Source organism: Pygoscelis adeliae, unplaced genomic scaffold (assembly GCF_000699105.1).
Source record: "Pygoscelis adeliae isolate BGI_AS28 unplaced genomic scaffold, ASM69910v1 Scaffold621, whole genome shotgun sequence".
NCBI lineage: Eukaryota > Metazoa > Chordata > Aves > Sphenisciformes > Spheniscidae > Pygoscelis > Pygoscelis adeliae.
Genome location: NW_008824052.1, coordinates 669055 through 688130, shown reverse-complemented (window position 1 = coordinate 688130; position 19076 = coordinate 669055). Strand labels below are relative to the sequence as shown.

The 19076-nt window shown below is 48.1% G+C and overlaps 1 protein-coding gene across 1 annotated transcript in view; it reads right to left on the bottom strand.

Annotated features, from left to right (window-relative positions):
* ARHGEF33 (Rho guanine nucleotide exchange factor (GEF) 33) overlaps nt 1-14508 on the bottom strand; it is a 17358-nt gene extending 2850 nt beyond the window's left edge. The window contains exons 1-12 of the mRNA XM_009333723.1: nt 14482-14508; nt 13400-13564; nt 11656-11777; nt 10596-10738; nt 9191-9250; nt 7737-7952; nt 6974-7103; nt 5518-5650; nt 4605-4688; nt 3655-3738; nt 2693-2841; nt 1634-1792 (exon numbers count right to left, since the gene is read on the bottom strand). Of these exons, the coding sequence (XP_009331998.1) occupies nt 1634-1792; nt 2693-2841; nt 3655-3738; nt 4605-4688; nt 5518-5650; nt 6974-7103; nt 7737-7952; nt 9191-9250; nt 10596-10738; nt 11656-11777; nt 13400-13564; nt 14482-14508 (1472 nt within the window). The remainder of the gene's footprint in view (nt 1-1633; nt 1793-2692; nt 2842-3654; nt 3739-4604; nt 4689-5517; nt 5651-6973; nt 7104-7736; nt 7953-9190; nt 9251-10595; nt 10739-11655; nt 11778-13399; nt 13565-14481) is intronic.
* Between the last annotated feature and the right edge of the window lie 4568 nt (nt 14509-19076).

Genomic DNA, 19076 nt, shown 5'->3' with positions numbered 1-19076 from the left:
CCTCCCCCCTCACTCCCCCAGCCCCATTCTCTTGCTTTTAAGGCCAAAAAGTATTTTAATATCTTGGAGAACAGTAACAGAGCTGCCACTAATAGAAATTGCCTGGCTGGGTTAGCAGGAGGAAACTCGCAGGGGTAGAACTGCTTATCCAGTAGCTTTGGCTGACTTTTGTACTCTACATCATGAAATGAAACAAACACTGAGATGAGAAGCCATCTGCTCCATCTATCTCCTGTTCATCTACATTTTTGATTTTTATTTTCTTTCTCTTTCTGTAATGTAGGGGCTGTGTCTTACTTTCCTGTGGTCTGATTGTCTTCTCAGGTGGACAAGGTTCCTCTCTTGGGTAGGGTGACTCTGCCCCCAGAAGTGTGTCAGGAGTACTTGGAGGGCTCCTACCCTCCATATGTTCCAGGTAAGTCAGCAGAGAGTACTGCACTGGATGAGGTATTAGGTGCAGGGTGTGCACCTCCACGGCCCTTAACGAACGCAACTTATCCTAAGTCCCACTGCCATCTTCTGGGGACATAACGAATGGAGTGGGGAGCAGAAACCTTGTGATGTGCAGAGCTCTGCATTAGGGTAAGATAACCCCATGCATCAGACCAGGCTGGGAGATTTCAGTTGAGCAGCAGCCCTGGTATGAACTTGGGGTTATAGCCAATGCCAGGGTAAAGATGAGTTGACAGCATGCTCTCACGGCAGACAAGGCAAATCCTGACCTGAGCTGTATTAGGAGCTGCATGGCAGACGAGCCTGGGGAGTTATTTTTCGCCCCTTCTGTTCAGTGCTGATGAGGCCCCACCTGGACCCATGTGGGGTCCTCAGTTCAGGATGAATGTGAGGAAACTGGGGAGGAGCCAGCTGAGGCTACAAAGATGGGGGCCTGGAGCATCGTGTCTGTGAGGGGAGGGAGATTGGCGTGGGTAGTCTGGTGAGAAGGAGGCGAGGGATTGATCTAACGACAGGACCACTTGAGGGGGACTCAGAATGGTGAAGCTAAACTCTTCTTGTTAGTGTCAAATGATGTAAGGAAGCACAACAGCCACAAATTGCTGACATAAGACAAAAAGCAAGTCTAGCATGCTTCTCTGACCATCATCTCAGTTGGCACCTATCAGTAGGCTAGAAATGGCCAAAGATTGCCAGGTGCTACCAGTAGCCCTGTCTGTCTTGAATTAGTCTTGTGTCTTTTTGAACCCATTTGCACTTGCATCTTGTGATAGTGAGTCCCATCATTCAATGATGTGCTATGTGGAAATGTACTTTTTTTGCTAGTCTGAGACCTTGATCATGTTTCCTAGCTCTTGTAACATTGACAGTGAATAATGCGGAGTGTTACTATGCACACCGCTGCCAGGCCTACACAAATACATGTCCTCCCTGGTACACTGTTAAGACAGCTAGCAAGGGCATTGACAGCCTTGGGTAGAGCTCTGAAATGATTCCTGCTTGTAAGCCACATGGTAATGGATAGCAGGAAGGAGCCAGCCCTTCATGTCTCTATGCATACACAGGGAGTAGTCTTGGAAATAACAGTCTATAACTGCCTAGTGTCACTGGCATAGTATGGGTGAGGAGAAAGTTTTCAGCCTACTTTCAGCCTAGCCTTCTACTAGGACAATAGGCTTACGGGGTTGTCGTGCCAGAGGAAGGTGCTGGTGGGAATGACTGTATTGTCTCTTCAGAGTGGATCCCGCTGTCCCGGACAGATGTCGCACTGGGTGTTGGAGAAACCTCTTGGCTCGTACACTGGGAGGTGAGACCTTTGTACAGCTTCACCAGGGATGACCTGAGGGAGGAGAAATCCATCGTCGTGCTAAGAAATAAGGCAGGGAATGAGCACGAGCATGTAGAATCACAGAAAACGGGGCTGGGAGGGACCTTAATATTCCCATTCACCTCTTCCCACCCCAAGGAAGGACCTGTTCCACCTAGTGTGTCCCAGTCAGCAGGGCACCCTGCTTTCTGTCCTGTTCTTAATGCCTTTCCTGATAGCAGTCCCTCCTCAGCAGTCTGCTCCAGCCCTTTACCACCCTCCATATTTGGAAGCTTCCCTTGAAGTTTGATCTTGTCCTACTTCCCCAGTGAATCATCACAAGGAGCAAAGGCAACCATGTTTTGATTTTAGTAAAAAGTCTTGATTTCAAGGAACTCTTCTGAACCACAACTTGAGAATCTACATTCAGGGTCATTTCTATCACAGTTCATCTCAAACAGTTATGGGAGGCTTTTGTTTCTTCCACCCCACTCCCCCAGTAAAATAAGATAACGCTATTCTTTCTTAGTCTTAGCCTATGAGGGCTTCAGGCAACAGTGGTGTTCACCAGGGCCCCGAGCTGCCAAAGCAGCTAAGTCCCCATGTGTTCTCCCACTGGGGAGTGACTTTGCCATCAGCTTAAGGAATCAAATGTTCCCATGAAACACGTGGCTGCTATGTTTAGAAGGATTAAACTGATTTTCCTTTCAATCTGAGAGTTAGACAGAAGGGCCCACTCCAAATCTGACCTCAGTTTGGAGGATGGGTGCCAATAGTGGGCCTTCTCCAGCATTCATATGCAAAGGGCTTGGTTTTATTTCAACAGAGCAATGTGCCTGTTGATCTTGCCTGGACCTAAACCCCCTGTTTCCAGGCTTCCCCCACACCTCCCTTTCCCTGGTGATAGAGAGAATGAGCTGATGTTGTGCTTACTTCTTCAGCTTTTTCCTCTTCTGTATAAGCAGGTCTTCATTGCATTGGAAGAGGAGGCTATAGTGTGAGATGAAAACCCGGAGGCGCTGCACACACACCAGCAGCAGGTAATAGTCAGGATGCTCTTGCTCCGTGAACTTCAGGACATTCTGGGGCACAGAGGAGAGCAGGCTGTTTGGAAGGTGTCCTAACCCTTTCTGGGGAGAAGTTGCTACTGGGACCATGGATTAGTGCTCTGGAGTGCCCATGGCACTGCCCGGTGGGAGCACGGTGGGAGCTCTTCTAGGCAGCACCAGTTTCTGAGCGACTTGGATGGGGCCTGCCTCCTATTACTCCAGTGCAAATACACAAGTAACCACTGTAAATGTAATCATGGGATGTGTGGGTGAGGCACTGGTTGAGTTTAGCATTGGATAAATAAACCGATCTCTTGTTTCTATAGGGCTTGCTTTCTGCGTCATTTGCCTTGTCTGAAATGTTTTAGTACAATTCAGATAACCCTCCTGTGAACCAGAACTCATCAGCAAGCTCTGTGTAGGAAAGGTTGTTGGGTCCTTGGAGCCTCTAGCCATCTCAGTCTCTTAGCTAACAGGCGTGTGGACCACTCAGCAAAGAGGCCAGCTCTGTTACAGAAGTTAGGTTGGAGCTCACAGTAGATGTGCCCCATCTCTGGCCTTCTGTTTTCCCAGAGCAGCAGGCAGCAGAGCTTTCGGCTTCCCAGGGGACAAAAGTTGGTTCTGTCAGGCCAAATGGAGAAACTGGCAAATAGAAGCAAGCTTCAGGTGAAAATGATGAGAATTAAGCCATTCTCAGCCGGCTTTCCCTTTCAAAGGTTTTTTTTCAGAGAGCCCACTTTGGGTTAGCCAAAAGTCCTGTACCTGTACAGGCCTGAATACCAGCTCTGAATTAAGAGTCACATGTTGTGATAAGAGTTCAAGACAGTTTCCATCCTGGGGCCCTACCTGTAGATGAATAAGGTATTCAGGGATTCGCTGGACTATATGGAAGAACAGAATGTAGAGATCAGACTTGATTTCTTCTTCTACCTGAAATAGAGAAAGCAACTTCAGAGTCTCTCCCACCCATAAAACATGTCTGCTTCCAAATGGTTCTGGGGTTTAATGAGTAGTTGTGCTGTAAGTAGTTATAACAGTTCACAGGAGCACGCCAGTCAAGTGGCAGTTGTGCGTGACAATACACCGGTCTTCATGTTGCTTCTGGAAAGGGATATTTGCAACTCCTTCCACCAGCAATACTAATTCTAAGGATGAAATTCCTTAGGTTGGGGATTATCTGTGAGGGACACTCAGCCTAATTAAGTAGGGGTGTATGTTTTAAAGTGCACTAGTTAAGTTTCATTGAAACCCCAGGTAGATGCTGTTGTTCAGAATGAATTGAACAAAATGAGATTGACTTCTAAATTAAGATGTCTTGGAAACGAGCTAGTGTGGTTTAGTTATTGCACTTTAAAACTACCTTTATATTTAACTTTCCTAGTTTAAACCAAAAATCAAGGCTGTGAGACCAAATACCTGAAGCTGAAAAGTAGAGACTGTTTTGTCTCTAAAGCACTTACAGCCTCACGCTTGGTCTCCCTGTTTGGATGAGTCCTCCATTTTCCAGTTGCCTGGGACAGGTCTGGATAGCATGTGCATAGGCAAGCTTTCTGGGACGTTTGATCTGAGACATTATTTCATGTCACAGCAGAAATATAGCTTTGGTTACACAGTGATGAACACATTAAAGCTGCCTTTTGTAGGTGCATGTCAGCCATGGCAACGTTCAGGAAACTGGCATTTGGTAACAGAACAAGCCGACTGGCAGAAGAGTCCTATTGTGGGCAGGCATAACAGGAAGAGATCCAGGCTTGCACGTTGCCATTATGTGTCTGTGAAGCAGGCAGGAAGTTTACCTCCTTTAGGATCACCACATGGATCAGAGAGATGCATTCTGGCAGGTCCCTCAGGTAAGCAACATAGTAGTCCAGAAAATTATTCTTACAAAAGGAAAAAAGAAAAGAACAAAGAAACTTAAGAGAGATTTTTGGTCACAGAGCCAGCCGCAACAAGAAACTGTTGATTCCCCACCATCACTTGTGGGAGCTCATCAGTGCAGCAGAGCTGCTGACTGCGTGAAGCTTTCAGGGCTTGGGACTTCTCAGGAAAGGCTGTTCAATAAAATGTGTTCAGCTGATGAGCACAGTGTATAAAGCTTTACAGCAGATGGGGAGGGGTAGAGAGGCTGGGGAGGAAGCAGCTTTTCTTATTTAAGACTCTTAAAATTCGTAAAGCATCAGATGAGTTTTTACACATCCTCCCAGGAGAGGTCCCGCTGCTCACCAGGGGTTGGGCAGACCTTCACCCTGAGAAGGAGGTGCTGTTTTACCTGGGGCTACAAACCATATAGGATAAGGGGCCTGCCCACCCACTTGTCCTAACTCTGAGCAAAGTCTATTGGGGAAGGGGAGCATGAGAAACACACCCTTTTCACACCCTCACTGGTGGATACAGACATCCAAGCTGTCGAGGCTCGTGTGTGGCTCCTGCAACCAAGTCTAGGTCTCGTGCATTTATTGTAGGGCTATGCTATGTGGCTGCATGTCCCCAGGTGGATCTGGCATGTGGGCTCCCTGACCAGCCAAGTACTACAACAAAGGGGCTACCATGCACTGGGACTCTGCTCAAAGGAGGCTGGCTGAAAGGCCTTACCCTAGCCACAGCTTCACAGCACAGCTCCTCTACTGCAAGGTATCTTGGCCCACCTGTGGGCCATCAGCACATCATCATGAATCATAGCAGAAGAGTCCAGAGAGGCCTGTAACATACCTCATCATTTGTTAACTTCAGGAAGATGTCTCCTAGGATCCCTTGTCGTGGCCAGCTCAGGACTCGCTCCTGTAGAGCGTGAAGTAAATCGACGTGCTGCTGGACCAGGTACCGCAAAGAGTTGGGGAAGAAACTGAAGGGAGATGACACCAGACTGGTTACACAGAGCAGAAGCTCAGCCCTAAGCATGTACTGCTGAAGTGTGCATTCATGGGTTGTCAGCACAGGCTTGCTTTAAACACAGGTGGTATTAACTACTTTTATTGGAGTTCTGGCTGCATCAGGAGGCCCTGTTTTGGCTGCTGTGTACATGCAGGTACCCTCTCCAGTAGGCTATTATTACAGTGTTTTGAAGGTTTCTTAGGCTGACTCTCCAGTGCATTGTGTAGCTGACCAGAATTTGCAGAACTAAAAAGCCCAAGGCAATGCTGCTGTGGCTAATGAAGCAGGACCGTGGTCCTGAGCCATCCCATAGAGTGCTTGGAGGAGAGGTCCCCAGCTTTGTATGTTGTCTCATTTGTCAGGCCCTTTAACAAGCCTTTGATGCAGAGCTGGTCAAAATGTGCTACTGCTTTTCTGTCATTTCATGCTGATTTCATCTAGAATCAGAATGAAGATGTCAAATATCAAAACACTTTGCCAGATGGAAAGGTCCCAGGGAAAAAGGGTAAAAATAAAGACTCACTTTGGACTATCATGCTTCAGTTTGAACTGTGTGTGTCGTGTAACTACTTAAATGAGTCCACCTCAACCCATGTACCACATGTCCCACAGTGGACTTCTGTCAAATGAATCCTTGGATGTGGGGCTTGTAGGGACAGTGGAAAGAACCAAAAAGGAGAGAGCTAGCAAGGACTGGGCTTCCCAAATGTGTTTAGGGGCTGGGAACTCGCAGGCCAAAGCTGAGTGAATGGGGAGAGCTGTAGGATCTGTCCCATCCTGGGAACTAAGACAGCTGCCACAGGGGATGACCTTTGCAAAGAGCTGGGTTTAACTGTTAAGCTGGGTCAGTCCCACTGGTCTTGTATCTGTGTAAATATGTGTATGTATATATTGATACCTGATGGATGGCAGCCACTAGCCAGGGGCTTATGCCCACAGCAGCTTCTAGAGCTGGAGCTGTTGACTGGGAGAAGCAGGCAGTGGATGCACAAAGCTTTGTTCCCAGCCAGGCAGGAGGCATGCGAAACAAGAATAGGAGTCTGGTGGGACTCAGGAGGAGACTGAAATGAAGTAGTAGTGAAATGGTTTGGGATGCAAGGTGGACAAGATGCAAGGACAGGCACGGAAGTCTATAATAACTGCAAAAACCTTCTTGTGCCTCCAATTTTCAACTAGAAATAAGCCCTAAGTGTTCAAAGATCTCTGTGTGGGTGAAAGAAAAATGGGAGAAGATGCAGAAAGAATATTGACTGAAGAAAACTCCCCAAAAGAGAGAGCACACTAAATCAAATACCTTCTCTCTTTGGTGCTCCTTTTCACATCTGGCCCTTGCAACGTGGCCTTGATCTTCAGGATTAGGGAAAGGTTGATGACATATTTCCTTTCTGACTCCAGGAGCTCCAAAGCGATGTTCTGCCTTTTGGCTTCCAGAAGATAATGGTTAAGTTTAAAAATAAGGAAATGCTGACCTCAAGGACAGTCTCATGTTAGACTGGTGATCTGACATTAAATCATGAAAGGAGAAACTGTTGAAAAGTGACACCAATGTCTTGTCTTTGTGTGTCTACTTTCCCCAAAATATAAAATTCTAGCCTGATGCCACAGCATGGCCCAGACATGACTGGAGCCACAGTTTGCTAAGAAAGCTCCAAAGCAAATGTGCTTTCCCCTAGGAATACCATTTTTTTCTAAGAATAACAAAACAAGCAATCAAAGGCAAAACAACTCATACCAGGGATTCACATCCAGTTTCCTGCAGAGTGAGAAGCTGTATTTTTCACTCGCTTAAGCAACTACACTGTCAGAATCCCATCAGTACTCTGAACCTGCCAGGTCTTGGAAAGGACAATGGGTGTCCTGGGTGCAGAGCGATTCTGTCAGTGGCACAGACCAGCAAATACAAAGTCCAGAAGTCTGAGGCCCTGAGACATTTCCCCCTAGCAGGAGAAAACTGACTTGTGTGTCTCCCTCTATAGAAGCTGATTACCTACCAGCTCACACCAGATGCGAGTGCAGCTTTGAGCCTCTCTAGCCAGAGTTTTCCACTCTGTCCTTACCAGCCAAAGAGGGTTCGCATATAATGTTGTCTGCTGAGCTGTATCTGCTTTGGCCCATGTCTTTCCCTCTCTCTGGCTGCTCTTTGGAAATGTATTCATCTCCCCAGTCCTTGGTGTCCTTGGGTGGCTTCCACACTGTTGACGGCAGATGCACTTTCGACTGCCCCTCTGTTGTCAAGGAAGGCTTGAGGCTGTCGTCTGTCTCTATGGTTGCTCCTGCAATGACAAACAGCTATATGGATCTTAACGTTTCAGTTGACAGGTTATGCTACAGCAGGCAGTTAACCTGTATTATCATCCATTTAAAGTACTGGAAGGAGAGTTTGAAGCATTCTTTGTGCTTCACAAGTTCTGTAGCCTTGTAGCATTAATTTACAAACACAAGTGCAGAACAATCAAGTTTGGCAGAACAATCAAGTTTGGCAGAACAAGGTTTGCACTCTTCCAGCATTTATTTTGGGGCCAAATAAGGTCCAAAATTAGACACACGTTAGAAAAGAAAAAACATTCCAAGTGTGGTTGCACTTCAGGGTTTTGGGACACTTCAGGACTTGGTAATATGACACTTACTGGCAGGTACTGTAGAAACAGAAAGTAGTATTACAATTTGGATTTAAATGCCATGCTCAATGGATGTAAACTGTCATGGCTCTTAAAATTTTTGTTAGTGTGATGTGATTATACAGCAGCAGCAGGACTGATAGTCTGAGGCTATTAAATCACAGAGAAGGTAGGGAAGGGTGCAGGTGCGTTAGAGCCATTGGGCTGGAATTGCTTCAATGCAGATACTTTGAATTTGGGTTGCAATGGACCATTTTTTTGTAGCTTTTGTTCTCTTTTTTTCCAAGTGAATTCAAGCAAAAAAGCCATCCAGAACAGTGAGCACTTCTAGTGAACAGTGCAAACACTTACTGGTTGTTCTCATGTGTCCTTTTGCTGGCCAGGATCCTTGGTGTCCCCTTACTATACCCTTCTCTTACTTCTGACCAATTTTTATTTTTGCCAGAAAAACTCCTCTGTTACTATTCAGACATGTCTACAAGGAATCTGGAAGCTGGTGGGCGAATAAACAGCTCACCAGTTCTACTGGTGTGTAGTCACTGCAAAGACCATCTCTTCCCAAGTGGCAAAATGGCACTCTCATTATTCTTTGCCATATCAGTAAGCCTCAATTCTTGCTTTCTGCAAAGGCACTTAGAACCTGCAAAAGCAGCAGCAGAAAGGCTTTCCTTGCCAAATATCAATCCTTTGCATTGTCTGTCAAGTACTTGGCACTTCAGGGATGCAGGTTTGTCCTCATATCTCAACTGCAAGTATGAAAATGGAGATACGCAGCAGAGTGATAGTCATTCATGTGAAATGCATTCCCTGAAAGCATTTCTTCAGTGCAGTAAAGCAAGCACTCTAATTGAATCATTGTCCTACTGTTTTTTGACAGTTCAATATTTTCCTACCTGGACCTGCTACGACTTTCACACTTCCTTCTCCTATTGGCAGGATCCTGGTGTCAGACACTGTTGAAGAGCAAAGGGAAACTTTACAAGAGAAGAAAGCTGTAGAGCAGGCTTCCTCCTGCCAAGCCCAGTCAGTATGGTTAGATTCTCCAGTCTTTCACATTTTTGCTATGGAAACACCCCTGTTAGATCATCCACTAAGGAGGATCTTTACTGCTGTGGCCCTTGTTGTGGTCTTTGTTTCAGTAGCACCTGCTGGCAGGCTAATGTGGGGGTCCCTGTTGTGCTTGGTGCTGTATGACTGCAGAGGAACCTGAGCAGCCTTGGCTTGTCCTGGCTCAGTAGGTGCATGTTGGGTAGAGGGCACCCAGCAGGCAGAGTGAGGAGGATGGAGGCCTAACAGAGAGACACAGCTGCCATTTTGGGTGGAAGGGAGCTTACTAAAGAGTGGAGAGGTGAGACGACTGGAAAGAAAGGGGCGGTGGGAGAAGTGGGTGAGAGAGGTGGATGTGCAAGAGGGATGTGAAGGAGAGGGCTAACATACCACCTCAGAGTAGGGCAGACGGGGCCCATGACTGGCCAGATTCTGTGCAGAACAGAGTAGAAAACAGCACATGGTTTTCATCCAATCTCTGCCTTTGTTGACGTTTTAAATGTATGTTTTTAGTGTCTTCCTATCTGAACAGCAAGAGAGTGATAGACCAGTTTCGACCCGCAAAGTTAATTATAGAAAAAAAGGCTTTCGTCCATCACCTTTTCTTTGACTCCAACCTTCACAAGTGTTTGGCAGTCAACAGCGTTTTCCTGGTCAAGGTGTAACCCTAACACCATGGATTAGCAGCTTCTGCAGCTAACAAGGGGCAGTGATTCTCCTAGCAGTGTGTATATGCAAGGAGCAGTGACATCAGTAGCCTAGTGTGCATATGTACCAGCTCCCATGTCCCCTTGTCAAGTCAACCACTGGTATGGCCCCTTAATGACACCAGCTGTTCTCTGTCAGCCCAGATCCTCCTTTCTGTGCCCTGCTCCCTTACACGGAAACAAATCCACAGCTTGTAGTATTTTTATCAGGGGCTCCTACTTGGCTCTGTGTCTGTGCCACTAGCATTACAGGGAAGAAGATCCAGCCTGCTTCCCTTTCTTTGGAGGAGGCAAGCAATGGCTTTTAGGACAATGTTCACAGAGCAGCATCTCCTGAATCCAGGCCAGCACCAAGGTTGCTATCTTGAGACACTGTGCCGAGGTGCGTGCACAGACCCAGGAGCAGTGCTGCCAAGAGGAGCACTCCTATTCTCTTTTTGTGCTGCTGGCACCTGAGGAAAACTTGGTGTCTTCTTACTCTAGTGACCTTTTTCTGGATTTTTTTCCTGAGGAAGGTACTGCATTTACCTACTCTATTTCCTACCTTTTTCATAAGTCATGTTGTGTAAAAGGCTTGTAAAATCTTCATTGATCAGCACAGGTTCTGGGAGGTTAATGGATCGAAACGGGCTGCCCTGGAGAGGTGTAGGCACTGTCTGTGACCCATGATCATCCTTCTGTGCTCTTCTGTACAAATACAAAGAATGAGACAGTTGGAAAGTATGAATGCTACAGGTGAAGCTCCTACACTACAGTTGTGGCAGACACCAGTGTAAGTACAAGCACAGAGTCAGAAGTAGGACAACTCCAGCAGAGACCAGGAAAGGAGTTGGCTTTGGTGGAGTTGGCTTTGATGCAGTTCGTGAACAATGTTCTGGAAGTAACTTCCACTGGCTATAGGAGAAGGTTATTTCAGATCTGTTCTTTTGCAGAGCATATTTCATCTAATTAAATGGCTTAATTAGCTAAGGGGCTAGCCTAGGTTTGCGAAGTGTTTGCATCAAGGCAGCTGTACACCCATCATCAAAACTCTGTTTCAGAAGGAGGCTAATCAGGGCCAAGGTGGATGAGCCGTCTACTTCATCACAGCAATGGTATGGCCCAGCAGTGTGCAAACATGCTCCTGCATGACCCTGCTGAGAGAAGAAAAGGCTGGTGACAGGAAATCAGAGCATGACTGCACCATCAGGAGCCTGCCGAGTCCAGCACACTTGGAAGGGGAAACTGCAGTGCTATTGTCTGGCTGGGGGTGGCTTAGCAATAGCTTGTAATGGTGAAGGCTCCTGACTTTCAACAATATTCCTGCCCCAACATGTCTCTAGCAGGTCTGTGTGTTTCACCAGGCCCTGGTTTCCCTGCGAGCTGCTGGGGCTATTTTGCTGTTGGAATCCCAGTGAGGTGTTGGTGTTTTTCTGCTGTGTTTGCTCTGTGGAGTATATGTCTGAAAGCCTGGGGTGAACTGAAGGCTAGAGCTTCCAGTAATAATCAGAGTTGATACACAAGTCCAGCCAGGAAAAGATTAAGAAATTAAGCTATAAGGAAATGAACAAAATGGGCACCACTGCTAATTAGCACTTCCCGAGCCCTGGATTTCGGGCCCTTACTTAGCTTTCACTTTCCGTGATTCCCGCCGCTTCTCTTGCTGCAGCTGCTCAATTTTCTGTTGCATTTCCTCCTGCTTGGCACTGATTTCTTCAATCATTGACTTTGCATCGCTGAGTTCCTCCTGAGAAACAGGTAAAAGCAGAGCATTCCCAGGGTGCCCATCAGCCTTACATAGCACAGCTTTGAATGCTGGCTGGTGTGCACTAGAGATGCACAGGGTGCTGCAGAGTGTGGCTCTGTGATTAGACACTCGTTCTTTGCAAGTCCAGTGTTTGTAATACATGCCATGCATAGCATGGCAATCCTTAATTCAACTACAGGCAACTCACCCAAGCCAGTGTGATGTCACATGGTTAAGGCACTGGTGGGAGATGGAGACATAGGGCTTCATCCACCACCAGCTGAAAGCACTGGGAGGACTCCTGCCTTTAATGGCATTTGAAGGTGGGCCTGAGGAAGCATGTTTCCCTCTGCAGTTCTCCAGCATGTGTATTCACATGTTGCACTTGGTTCAAATCCCAGTGTGGTCACCCACATGTAGAAGCTTTTGCCAGTCAGGCCTTGGAGCTGCCTTTTTAGCTTGGTTACCTAAGGAAATGAGGCGCTCTATAACCTCCCTGTCAGCATGTCCTCCCTCAGGCAGTTTCAACCAAGTCTTGCCTGGATGTAGAGCTCTCTGATGCATGCAATTCCTGCAGGTTTCATCAATGTGAGCAGCAGGATGGAGGAGAGAGACTCAAGAGTTTCTTGCAAATTGAAGGAGAGGGATTTTCCCCAAGCAAGGAGGTGGTTTCACTAGGAGCTCAATGTTTGGACAGTCAACACAGGCATGAGGCAGAGGGAGAGCAGCCTTCGCCCCTCCTGTTGCTTGCATAATTCCTTGTATCTGGATTTTAAAACCCCTTTTTCCCCACAACAGTGTCCTAGATAATCCTGCCTCTGATTGCTCTGAGACCTCTGCCATGTGCCCTTACACTTCTTGTTGTCTCCCTTACTCCACAGGACTTCTTTTGCCCGGTGCCATCCATCTCTCCCTGTCAGGGTCAGTAACGGGCTTTTCCAGTAAGCAGCCCTCTTTAACTTCACAAGGTATTATTGACTCAGCAAAACCCCATGGGGAAAATTTACCATAAAAACAATAAAACAGTTCCTCTGCCTGCCTCCTCACAGGCAGTCATCCAGTTTCTGCATTGAGGCGCTGGCTGGTTTAAAGTGCACATCAAGCCTTCTTGCTAGGCTCTCTCTCCAGTCCTTTGTCTTTATCCTCTTGGGCCAGATCAAACCAGGCAGCACTTCCTCCCAGCCGTGTGGGAATGCAACTTCAAAAGGCTTTAGGGTTTTGTGTTAATTCCCTGCTCCCCAGTGGCTTTGGTTCCTGCAGGAAATGCAGGAGACCTGACCCAGGGAGAGGTATGGCACAGTGGCCCAGCGGCAGCCTGTGAACAGGCCATATGCCTGTTGCATGTGCAGCCCAGAGCAAGGTTTGCTTGTGCCCAGGGTAGCTCGCAGCACTGCCTCGTGGCCCATTGAGAAGGCTAAACAGGCCAGGGCATGGGTTACGTTTGGGTTGGTGTAGTCGGGGGAGACACGGCGCCAAAGGAAGTGCACCAGGTACATCTGAAACAATTGCCAGCTCATTTTCTTTGCAAGCAGGAAGGATTGATGGAGGCAGGGGAATGCTGCCCCATGCCACCCGAGCTAATGTGGCAGGTATGCAGCCCCCCCCACAGGTCACACTCCTACCTTGAACGTGTTGAGGGAATTCTTCATCTCAGCCACTTTCTCTTCCATGGCACAGCGGCAGCTCTTGACCTTCTCCTCCAGAGCGTACTCGCCATGCTGGATTCGCGACAGTTCCTGCATCGCTTCTGTGAAACCCGCCTTCAACTCAGAGGCTAATGCCTGCAACTAGAGGAACCACAAACATGGTGGGTTCAGTCCCTCCTCCCAGATGCAGGTGGCTGTGTCCCTGAGGGTCACCCATGGTTCAGAATGGCATGAAGGCTGCGTGTAACCCATCCTGTAAGGTGCTGTCTTCTTTCTCCTCCTCCTGTCATGGCTGGGAGACAGGGGAGATTTGGCACCTGCTGCAGCCTCAGTACAGGGTAGGAGGTGTTTATCTTGGGCAGTCAATGTGCCCCTTTTTAGACTTAAGAGTTTTTTAGGCTCCTTGGCAGTTTGCAGCCTGTCAGTCTGTAGACGGAGAGAACAGCCTGAAACATGCCAAGAAGGTTTGCAATAACAGCAGCCAGATTGTCAATCCCCAAAGCAGCTGAGCAATCAATAACATGTCTGTTTTTGAGCAAGTCCTCCTCCCCTACATGCTCATGGGGCTGGTGCTCTCTCCAGACAGGTCTAACACCTCCTCACTTTCCAAGGGCTGTGGAGAAGCTCTGTCCTTGGTCAGCGGGCCCTTTCCAGGGAAGGAGGCAGCTCTTTAACTGGGGAGGGAGGGGGAGGTTTTCCGCTGGCATACAGCGACACTATGCCCACTCTCCCTGTTTTCTCTCCCTAGAGGCCCTAGCGCTGCTGGAAGAGCTCACAACCTAAGCTGGAGGCAGCCGGTTGATAGCTGGGCAAAGCAGGAGACAGACTGGGGCGAGCCAGGCTGGCATAGCAAGCAGACAAGGCAGGTGTGGAGGTGGGCAGTGAGGGGGGAGGTAGGTGGCTTGCGGAGGGCTAAGCGGGGACACCCTCTTCGGGGGCAGCTCGGGCAGGCGACCCTGAACTCTGCCCCCACTGCTGTGAGCAAGGCGCTCGTTCTGCCTGCACAAAGCCCACAGCGAGGTCGCGGCCCAAGGCGCTTCGGTACCAGTGGTTTTTACCTTTACAACAGAAATTCGGCCTAACATCTGGTTATAAACTGAGTCCAAAACTGGAGCACTGATGGTAAGAGGACAGCCACCCCGGGGAACTCAGGCGCTTGAGTCCTGTAAATGGAGCAGAGATGGCTTCCGATACCTTGGGGCAATGGCATGCACCATCCTCCTCTGATCAAGACTGGCAGTGTCTTTACAGAGGACGTCTGCCTGACATCCCCACTCCTACCCCGGTGCTTATCCCACAGTCCCCAGTCTGCTCTGGCTGGACACATGTTCCCAGAGGTGCCTGGGTAGGAGGAGCAGGACTGACAGGAGCTGGGACAGGGCAGAGGGGAGCAGGAGGCTGAGGACATCTTCCCTCCTCAGGCAGTCAACCCTGACTCCCCAAGCCAGCTGGAGCTCCAGACCCCGTGGTTCAACCCCTTCACCCACCCTTCCTGGCCACAGTGGACACCTTCCTGTGACACTCCTGTGTCACAGGAGTTGTAATCCTGTGACCTGTGAGTGTAGCCTGAAGGGTTAGAGGGGCTGCTTGGGGCCATGGCTGCTTAGGGAGGCAATGACCATACTGCTTCTGATATCTCAGCCTAGGGGGGCATGAGCCAGATGGTTTTAGCATCATCAGACATCCTAATATACACGCCTGGAGAAGTAGGGGGATATAAAGTACTGCAACTGTGCAAAATGTTAATATTTCTATCCCTGCTCACAGGTGCTTGCCACACATCCACACTGAGCTGACATTGCCAAGGCAGAGTCTCCCTGCTAGCCTGCATCAGGGCTAGGCATCGCACACTTTCCTCCAAGTGAAAAGGGCTGATTCATCAGATCCGTCCCTTCCAACTGAAATATGCTATTCTATTCTATCCTATGCTAGCCTATGCTATCTATTTTTGAGATCTGCTTCAGGATGGAGATGTCACAACCTCAAGTCTTGCTAGTAGTGGAGCAGTCTGGAAGCTGGCCCTGGAGACAACAATGTCTGGGGGGAATAAGCCCAAACTGAAATGTTTCTGCCCACAAGCCTGGCCATATTCTCCTCAGATGCTTCCAGAATGGGGGTAAACTAGACAGATCCTTTGTGAAGGGTACAGGGATGGGAGCCATTGCTGATCTGGAGGTTTCAGAGTCAAAAACTGCTAGGTATCAGCAAAAGTCAGCAAAAAGGGACCACTGCAGAGGCTTTGGTGTCCGTGTGCACCGAAATGCTCTGTGAAAGCAGAGTTCAGGCAGCCAAAAGAAAGATTTGGACTAGAGGCTGGACTAAAATATCCTCTGCATCTGAGAGCAGTCACTTGTTATTTTGCGGTTCACTGTTGGCCAGTCTCTGCTTTTGCAGCCGCAGTGCTAGCTTGGTTTCTTTGTGTATCCTTCCCAGTGCTCCAGACCCCAGCCGGGGTCTGTCCTCCCCGGTTCATCCTTCCTTGGCCCCATGCATCTTGCAGTGGCTATTTCAGACACTGAAATGCATCTACACTTGCCATTTCCCTTTGTTGCCACTTGATGGATGAAAGCAGCCAGCAACACCAGTCAGCCACATCTGCAAGGGCTTGTACGGCTGGATATGAAGTGCTGAAACCCTGAGAACTCCCTCCTCTGCTGCCCTCAGTGCTCAGAGCATAGGAAGGAAACATAAACAGCCTTGTGGCATTGGATGCATGTTTGATCCAAAATTGAGTGGAGTGGTACAGGAGCAATACATTATCTTTGAACTCCTGCCAAGCGCAGTGTAGTGCTTGAGCTGTGGATTTTAGTTTGAGCTCAATTCTAATGACAAGCTATAGAAACCATCCTTTAAATCCCATGGCTGTTAGAACAAATGGAAGCTGTTGAAGCATCAGCTCATGCTTATGTCTTGCCGAAGTGATTATGCCTACAGGACCGGAGAGACATTTCACAGGTTTGTGAACCCCTGGAAAGTCAAGCCAATTCAGTGTTCCTAAAGTTTCTAAAGTGCAACATATACCAAAAAAGACAGATTTTTATGCCACCATGGAAACTTGGCAACAGTTTAAGTGTAATGTGTTGCCCTGGCTCACCTATTCATGGGAATAAATACACACCTTAACACTTAAGTTGTGGAAGTTAAGGAACACACCTTAACAACTTAAGTTGAACTACCTAATGCCTAGAGGATAAATTAATCTGAATGGTCACAGGGAGTCCTTAGAACCTGTCCAAGAACTGACAAAAAAAAGCATTTAGGCATCTAAATAATTTAGTACAAGATATACACATTTCAGCCCCCACCTGCTTTTGGAGTGCGGCCCTCAAACCTGACAAAGCAATGCAGTGAGGGATCCATGCATCTGTAGCAGATTATGTCTTTCTTGGGGGCCATGACTCCCATTTTAGCTGCTGCCTGATGATTTTCAGGTCTTTGTGAAAAAAACATGAAAGTAAAATCTCTAGCGAGACCAAGTAACTGCACTGTGCTCTGTGGGTAGCTGCCTTTGGAGAAATGAAGGATTCTCCTCTCCTCTTTGCATGACTCTGATTAATGGGACGCTGAGAAGCAGTCACTTGTGACTCTCACTTGTCTTCCAGCCCAACGAGAATATGAACTCTCTGACAAAGTCCACCTGGAGAGGGGAGCAAGCGTTTCCTAACATGGAAGGGGGAAACTGTGACCACATGGAGGAAGTAATGGTGGCTAGAGGGGAGGAGAAGTGTGAGATTGGAAGACATACAAGGAGCATTTCTCAGCCTGGTTTTGACTTTACTTTGCAAGAGTGGACCTATTTTATATATATATATATTTTTTTTAATATATATATATATTTAAAAAACGGCTGTGAAATCTCCTTTGCTGAGCCTCTACTCTTGTCTCACCTGCTGTACTGTCCCCAAAGGGTGGACAGGACTGATGCTGCTTCCAGGACCAGAGGCAGCAAAACTGCAGAGCCTCCCCGTCCTCCCTTGGTGGGTGCCAGCAATTTGAGCCATTTGCAAAAGATAGTGACCATCCTTGCAGCCTAAAGCTTTGTTCAGACTTTGAGGCAGCCCAGGGAAGATGGTCATGGCCAGAAGATGGGGATGGCTTATGGAAGGAAGGGCTGGGATGGAAAGCAGAGGACAGAGCCTTGGTGAGCTGTGTTTACTGCCCTGGCTGCCACTGAGAGGATGAGAGGGAGGCCTTGCTTCCATGAGTCGCTGTGTCCCCACATACCTCCCCCAGTACTAGCCAGGCTGTCCAGGGCTCTGTGTCTCCAAAGGGATGCTATCTGCATCTGCCGCCCTTGGCAGCTGCCTAGGGTTCTTACACTAGAACAGGGCCTGCTCTCGGGGACCTTGAGCTGAAGCCTGTCAAAACCAGTAGAAAACAGGCTCATGGTGAAGAAATACTGCACAGGAATAATTCTGCTGTTATATCCTAGAAAAAGAGCAAAACATTCTGTGGCCGTGAAGAAGTACTGTCTGTAACTCCCCCCAGCTTATCTGCTGTCTATCACTTTGCACATCATCTTCTGTGGCTCATCTGAAGAAGTAAACAAACATTGTGTCACCCAAAAGAGGGCTGCCTGGGGACACTGCCTGAAACTAATCTGGCACAAAGTCCAACATTTGCCACAAAGCCTGGATCTGATTTTTCTGAGCTGCATGATGTATGCTTTTACCAGGGAACAACTAATTTCTAGCACAGCTGCTACTACTACGTTTAAGGGCAGCACTTCTACAGCCAAGCATTAGGAAGGCTTGCAATGCCTCATAGCGGGAAAGTGGCAGAGCTGTGCTGATTTACAGTGGTAGAGAACCTGGCCCTAGGAGTATATCCAGTATTTATATTCCTAGGCAAGGATGGTAGGAATAAAGGCAGAGCAGCAGGGTAAGGACAGAAGAGAAGGATGGAGATACTTAAAGGGGGCTGCAAGCGCTTATCAGCTCTTGTTTCACATCTGTGCAGTCTTTTTTGGTAACTGCAGTGTCCGTAGGGCTCTCGCTGAAGCAGAAGGGGACAGCCAGCTGGTAACTTTCATTTAAAGGATTCATTAGGGTATCCACATCTCAGCTGGGTTTTTCTGGAAAGCAACATGTGTGCGTGGTGTTCCCAGCACACCATCCCAACAGTGTGCTAGCTTTCCGTGCATGCTGGATCCACTGTGCTGAGCCCTTCAGCAACCTAGTCACAGCTCCTGCTTGAAGCTGTCTGGATTGGAAAAGAGGATGAGACAAGAGAAGCGCTGACTAGTTAATGGAAAGCAGTATCTTCTCTACTTGCCATGGTGCACTTACATGCAATTACGGGCTTGCAGTGGTGACAAGGGAGGTCTCAAATAGTCAGGGTTTCCAGTTCAGGGATATGCTTCTCTTTCAGAGTACAGTTCCATATTGAACCAGACCAAGGTTTAAAGTGCTCAAAACTCTTGTTGCGTTTCCTGCAGACTGGAAATGCATAGGCAACATCACTGTGGAAACACCGAAACTGCATCTTACAGGAAGGATGCTCCCTGGGCTGTGGTATAGACAATCTTGTTGCATCCGTGGTGGCTAATTGCAGCAAGAACGTCAACTCGAAAAGCAGCTGCAGAGCTCTGGAAGTCCTGATCACCTTGAGCCAACATGGGCTCAAAGACAGGGTTTCCAAGCTCCTGGCTGGG